Below are 7,500 nucleotides of genomic sequence, written 5' to 3'. Positions count from 1 at the left end.
AGGGATTGTTGGTTCTATTAAAAGCAATGTAGATAGAGTTTATTTGTCACTGAAGCATTTTATGCAGATGTTCCTAGTTCAGAGATGTTCAGTCAGTTAGGTGTAAAGATGCGCTGAATAGGTCGCCATCACTTAGGGTCAGGGAAATGCCACCCCCAGACAGATAATTAACATGGCTGACTGATTAATTGCCCACTGAAAAATATAACTACCCATGCATTTAAATATTTATTTTCAGGCTCTGGACTTCACTAGTATTCTCTTATCTAAAAAAAAACCCAAACAATAAAAATGACTGTAGATACTCTTTCTAGAAAGGAAAAGTGTTGGCTGACTTACCATCCTCTGGGATTAATCACAATGCAATTCACATTACAACATGCAAAATAATGTGTGTAATCCAGTCTGACATGAAAAATTGCTAATAACATCCCAAAAGGAAAGAACTATGAATGGTCCTAATGCCTTAGGAGTAGGGGAGATCTTTAGGAACTCAGCATTACAAGGTGAAGCCTCCAGAGGAAGAAAAAGCTGAAAAGCTGGGTCTTTTCAAAGCCCCCACAGGGCTTTGTTCATTGTTGGGTTTGTTCACTGTTATGTTTGTGGGCTGCTCTCTGCTGCCTGTTGTACCAGGTTCAAAGTGGCAGATGTGACTCAGGTACAATAAAGTTGGACCTTAAAAGATAGCTCCCAGTCTTAAAAAAAGTCTGTGTGTTACTACAGTGGTGGAAGGCCTGGAAGCTACAGGTTCAGGGGTTTCACACTGCCTACTCCATGGAAAAGCAGCATCCTCTACCTGGAAATCTTTCAAATGTGCTGGTAGAAATTGAATGGCAAAGGCCCAACTTAAAACCCAGGTTGTCACTTCCATGCTTAAAGTTCTCCTGGGTGTAACCATGAGGTAAGAAGCAGAGGTGGGACTTCATACTTCTAGTGTAGGTGCTTGTAATTGCCTGTTTCTCATCTCCAGCAGCTTGGGAGGGAAGAAAGACATCTAGTGTTGATCCTCTGGAGTGGACACCAAAATCAAAAGGTTTTGCTCTCATGGACTAATATCAGTGTCTACTCCATAAATTTGGTTATGTACTTCTTTTCCTGGTTTCCAATATCTTGTAGTCAGAAACTCCTTGCCCTTGATTAGTGCCCAGCAATACCAAGGGTGATGAACAGTGTGTGAGCATTGAACTGCATGAACAGAAAAGTATGCCAATTTTTTATAGCAATGAAAGAATGAGAAAAGCATGGTATTTTCTGTAGACATGTTATGAAAACGCCTGAACAGCTGAGTGGTTATGGGGAGTTTTAACCAATTTCTTTGAGCTGGAGTAAGTGAAACATAATAGTTAATTTCTTCTCTCTTAATTATTGCTGGAATAGACCATCTGTAAAGATGTGTCTTTCTGTGCACCCTGTTGAATGAAAAATTTCCAGAGATGCTTTTGGGAGCAAAAAAACCCAAAAACATGTGGGGGCTGGATTGCACTCTCAGAAATAGACAGAGGACTTCTCTGGGGCTTCTGGAAGCAGAGTTTGTCAGCTGGTGTCACGGGGAGCTGATCTCATGCTTATTTGATGGCAGAATGTGGCTATCAAACTGCTGGTGTCTCCCAAACAATGACAGGTGAGCGAAGGCTCCCAAGCTCTGTTCTATCAGATTGATCACACACATTTCCAGACAAGTGCTTTGGAAGTGGCTTCTAAAGGGACAGGAAGAAAAGCCTGAAGTAGAGAATAAGGGGCTGGCCTTGATCTGGCAGTGTGACATGAATTCAGTAAATCAGTGAGAGCTGCCCAAGTGTCTGTTTGCCAAGGGAATGGTTCAAGTGGCTCCTAGTGCAGGTTGGAGAACTCCTTTTGCTGGAGGGGACAAAGAATAGCAGTGAGGGAATACTTGCTATTATAAGCATGCTGGCTACTGGCCGGCCACGTATTAGCAGTTCTAGAGCTGTGAAGCCATATTTCCGTGATAAAAGTGGAAAATAATACCTTTATGGAGATTACTTCAACTTGCAACTGCCCCTGCAGTTCATTAGAGCGATTGCTTTTGAATCATTTAAGGCAAAGGGTGAGAAGGTGGTGTTGGTGCCTGGGACAACTACTTAGAATGAATTAGTAAAGTGTGGAGGTATCTGAGGTTTTTTAACGTTTACCCATTGTTCAGGGGCTTCTGAGAGTGGCACGTTCCTTCTAGCTGGGTATTTGACTCACCCATGAAGTGACAGTGACATTTAGAAACAAATGAGTTTAAAGCATCCCAGCTCAGAAGCCACTTGGAGCACAATGCACCCGTTAAAGAGGTTAGGGTGGTATTTGTGTGCTCCTGAAAAAGAAGGAAAAACCATAGTGTCTCCTGAGAAAGCAGTTTTATGGGGTTCTTGTGCATAACAGCCACAGAAGCAAGCCGCTAGCTGAAGGCTTTCCTGCTCGATTGGTTTTAAGCCACAAACAACATTCAGAGATACCCCATTTCTTTGACTGCTTTCAGCACTGGTTGTGACCAAAGTCAGGCACAAAGGTACAAAGGGCTTCCTGTGCATGCATAACTTTCATATTAGTTCTCACATGGAGAGGGGAACATGGCCATAAATGCACGGGTAAAACATCAAGCAGAGATTTTTTTCCTTAAAGACAATTGTGCTTGTTTCCCCTCCTGCTAATTATATCCTATAAATCCCCTACTCTCCCAACTCAGACAGTAACATTTTGTTACCTACATTCTGTCAGTAGACTTTACAAAGATCTCTAACACATGTTATAAAAGTTATTGCTATAGTACTATATATAACAGCTTTGCATAAGAGAATAGAGGGCTGCCACATTTAGAAAATGCAGGTGCTATGTAAGCCCCTTTCTGAAAGAAAGAACTTAGCTCAGTTTCCTTTGAAGAACCAGAGACTTGAAATTGAAAACTGTATTAATGCCATTGTCTCCTTGTATCAGCAGGTTCCAGAGAGATTCCTGGAAGTGGCTCAGATCACGTTACGGGAGTTTTTCAATGCCATTATCGCAGGCAAAGATGTTGATCCTTCCTGGAAGAAGGCCATATACAAGGTCATCTGTAAGCTGGACAGTGAGGTCCCTGAGATTTTCAAATCCCCAAACTGCCTACAAGAGCTTCTTCATGAGTAGAGAGTTCAGCAGCTATTTATGAATGTATGAAAGTAGCAGTCCCCTTCTGATGCCCAAGTCATGTGTGTCTCTATTTTAATTTCATATATATGTGTATGGCATACATATATATATGTATATGAAATTAGACTGATCCCTCCTGGATATAAGTTTTCGTTCAGTTCCAAGGGGATGGTTATTTTACTTCAGCCTTTGGTTTACTTTTGCCCAAGACCCTTAACATTTGAAGAATCAACGGGGTTAATTTTCAGGGAGAAGAGTTTGGAAGTGTGTAAAAGCCTGTCTTAGCAAGTTAGGGCATTATGTTTAAAAATGCTTTGTCAGATTTATTGCTTGCTGCAAAGTGGCATTTTGTCTTGGTGAGACTAATGTCATGGCACAATACTACAGACAATGAAGTTTATATTATGTTTATACTGCTAAAGGTCTGAAATCTGTGGAGCCATTTCATAAGCTTTGAGCTTTTTTATTTGTATTTATATACTTTTTAATCAATAACTAGATTTTGTTTCATACTTCAAAAAAATACATCTGTTTTAGGTACTCACTCCAAGAAGTGACACCCAAAAAAGCAAATCCTATGCTTCATGTGTTCCTTACAGAAATGACAGATACCCTGCACCAGTAACCAACATGCCAGGTTCTTGTTTCTCTAAATTGCAGCAAGGGATGTTTGCACAAATCAAATACTGTTCTTGCAGGGTTAGGCCAGTAATTCATGCACAATGTTGTATCAACCACACTAATTTTGGACTATGGTCAGCTTACTAAAGTGGAAGCATTTCACTCTCCATAGAGTAAAAATGAAACCTTCAGCATTGTATATTGCCATGTCTCAGTCTTACTTTAAGTGGCATTAGTCCCTAAATTTATTATTTTCTTAGTCCGTTCTGCCCCCCAAGATTCACTTTCTAGCATACAAAGTTTCCTGTCCATATTTGACATCTGCCCTGAAAAGCACTTTTTGAATCATCTTAGTGGAAGAGTCTTCACCTCACAGTGCTGAGGCAAAGGAAAAAAAAATAAAAAAGGCTTATTTGTAGCTATAAAATATAATTAGTGTTTCCCTAATCAGAAGAAAAAAAATTCATTTTCATAAAATTCTAATTGAGCATTATACAAAAATCACAGTGTCCTCCTGGCTATGCAGGGTTCAGATAGCCAAATTCAATTTTTAAAATTACAGTAAGTGCAGCTTTAAAAAAAAATAAAGAAAGAAAAAATCTATTTGAGCAAAGTGGCTGCACTTGTCTTCTGAAGCTGGAGCTAGTGGTGACCAAAACCTGAGCTACAGTGTAAAGTCCCTGATGGATCTGGGTTTGCCTGAATGCTACACCATGAAATGATGAAAGAAAGAAAGAAAGAAAGAAAAAGAAAAAAGAAAAAAAGAAAGAAAGAAAGAAAGAAAGAAAGAAAGAAAGAAAGAAAGAAAGAAAGAAAGAAAGAAAGAAAGAAAGAAAGAAAGAAAGAAAGAAAGAAAGCTAGCTGCTAGTTCTCATGTTTTCTTCAGTGGTTCTCCTTTTCTCATGTTTTCAGAAAGAAATCGTCTCCAGAAGTTTGGGGGAAGGTTGAATATGCTATGGCACACTGTATTTGTCATTTTCTTTGTCGTCTTTTGTACAGATGCAGTAAGAATTTATTGTTATCATCAATAGTATTTTCCCCTACATAATTCAATCTAAATCTAGAGGAAGTTCCTAATTAGTCCTGAATGATATTTATGCCATTGAGGATATTGGTATCTTCTTTATTTTAAAATTACATTTTGACTTTGGAGAGTGAAAGTTTACCCATGTGACTAAAGAGCTGACCTGATCATTGCAATTTCACTTCATTTACAAATACTGCTGATAGACAGAAATGTATGAAAGCAATTATTGTTAGCAGAAAGCCTTAAAAACCTGCTGACTTCAAATTAAACAGCACAATCCTCCGATTCCCTGTCATTCTTTTCAAGCACTGGCAGTATCTGTGGAGTATAGGCAATGCAGACAATAGCATGGGATGAAGTGCCAACATTTTCACTATGCATTAAAAGCAAAACAAATCTTGATCTTAGACTCCCTGAGAGTACCTAATACTGTAGGTATCTTTACAGTAGGCAGGATTTTTTTTTCTTTCTTTTATTTTCTTACATTTTATTTCATTTTATTTTGTTTTCTTTATTTCATTTTTCCTTTTTGTTTTCCTGTGTGTGTGCATGATTTGGTAAACATTACACTTCATAAAGATATAACTCCAATGAATTCTGAGTAAGAAAGGATGAAAATTGTGTTCATGCACTTTTTTTGATTTATGGGAAGAAGTGGCATAAAATGCTCAAGTTTTAATACACTAAGTTCATCATTGGCATACCATCAGATGCAAAATATTATGTTGCATTGTCACCTTGGACATAAGAAAGCAAAGCCATACTTTATCCATACTATGTGGACATACTACTAGCTACCATCTCAACCTGTGATTTTACCGTTGCTTTATATTATTATTATTATTATTATTATATTATATTATATTATTATTGATATTAATATTATTATTATTTGGCTGCAATGGGATTCACATAATCTAAATAAGTGAAATTGTGTACTCAACACTTGATGTTGTTGCATTTATTTATTTATTTATGGGTAGTATAATCTCAATAGTACATGAGGCATAGGAATTAGGAATAGAAATTTAATCTTAAAGGCAAAATAAAAAGTCTGAAAAAGGAATAAATGATAATTTCATCACTTCAGTTATGTGATTTTTCTGCATTTTATAGCCATATTGCCTTTGTGCCTCCCAATTCACCTAAAATTACAAATACATGGCATAGCTTGTACTAAATTCTAAGTAGAATCCAATCCAGTTTCTTTTAAATTATCTTAATATTATTTCACTAAAAATGGCTAAAAGGCAGGAGGCTACTTTTATTGTAATGAAAGGTTTACATAGGAAAAGAATTTCAAAATCCACGTAGAAACCCCATCTTGCCATTCATTTACTGCTAATTCAGATTTATTTCTGCATATAAACTTGAGGTTATAGTCTGTGCCTAGACCTTAAATGCACCAGCGGAAGGATAAAAAAAATCCTTCAAAATACCAGTTTTTCCCCCACAAGTACAATTGTTCTTGTGCCTTCTGTGGCTTACAATTTTCATCTTTTAAACTTTATTTTTCAATTACTACAGCTGCAATAAACACTGACTTTTTTTTTTCCCGGCTGTTTGACATAATGTTGATAGCTATGCATATTTTGTGTCTTTTTAAAAATTAAAAAAATAAAAAAAACAAAGCAGGAGAATACGTTTTTGAAGAAGAGAATTTTTAGAACAGTTTGATAATGCAAATTATTTTTTCTCAATTGTTTGAGCAGCATTCGAGTTTTGAAAATTCTTGTAGAAGCCAATTTTTTGTAACTGTGGTGCAAATCTTGTGTTTTCTTAGCCTGATGAAAAGTAGTATAGAAGCAATATTTCATACGTGACATATGTGCATATACAGATACGTATGAGGTCACACACACAGGACAACATGTGTGGGCATATGTATGTATATTTACACAAAAACACACACACACACAAGAGGCGTATGAAGTGAAAAGCTTACCTTTTTCCTATCTAGATTAAGAACCTATTTTAGACATTTGTTATGTTTTGTGAAAAGAATGTTCTATTTGAAACTACAAAACATTTAATTCTTACTGTATCTCTGGTTGTTTAATGGGAACGTTTCACATTTAATGGTAAACACGTGGAAGATGTTAGAATGTAGTAATTATTTAAGGAAGTGTTCACCCATGTATTCCTGAGGTTTGCTTTGTGCCTCTGAGTATTATTTAATTAAAGTGTTTTAAGTTTGCAGAATCTTTGTTACTGTACCAGGTATGTGGGTGAACATTGAAAATCGAGGGGAACTTTTATAAAGCAATGTAAATATTCAACCTTACGGCTGTTCTTGCATAAAGACATAAGATTTTAATAACTACATTCTGAAAACATCTGTTGAATTTATAAGAAACACTACAGTAACTGTGTAGATAGTTGAAAGCATTCTTGAAAATCCAGCTCTCTACTTTTAAAGGTTAAGTCTCTTTCATCAGATGTCAAGGGAATGGGTAATACAGTTTCTGTAAAATTGCAGAATTTTTTTCTATGTATATGAAGTCAGTTAATAGAAAAAATTTTTTTTTTCCACTGGTTATTATTAATTAAGAAATAAAGGTGAAGATTTTGTGGCTTTAAAGATAGGATTTTCACCAGCAGCATTGAAAGATTATACATATATATATACAGAAAGATATATATATATATATATTAAAAATGGAAAGTGGTTTACAAAACCCCCAAAATGAGCACTGTACATGAGAAGTGAAAGCAAAAAC

The 7,500-nt window shown here is 36.4% G+C and overlaps 1 protein-coding gene across 1 annotated transcript in view; it reads left to right on the top strand.

Annotated features, from left to right (window-relative positions):
• Positions 1-7,500, top strand: part of PROX1 (prospero homeobox 1) — a 49,669-nt gene that overhangs the window by 40,865 nt on the left and 1,304 nt on the right. Inside the window, exon 6 of the mRNA XM_036381092.1 lies at positions 2,944-7,500. This exon is cut by the window's right edge and continues 1,304 nt beyond it. Coding sequence (XP_036236985.1) covers positions 2,944-3,129 — 186 coding nt within the window. The 3' untranslated portion in view covers positions 3,130-7,500. The remainder of the gene's footprint in view (positions 1-2,943) is intronic.

Source organism: Molothrus ater, chromosome 3 (assembly GCF_012460135.2).
Source record: "Molothrus ater isolate BHLD 08-10-18 breed brown headed cowbird chromosome 3, BPBGC_Mater_1.1, whole genome shotgun sequence".
NCBI lineage: Eukaryota > Metazoa > Chordata > Aves > Passeriformes > Icteridae > Molothrus > Molothrus ater.
The sequence above is the reverse complement of the archived record's forward strand: the minus strand, read 5'-3'. Positions and strand labels throughout refer to the sequence as shown.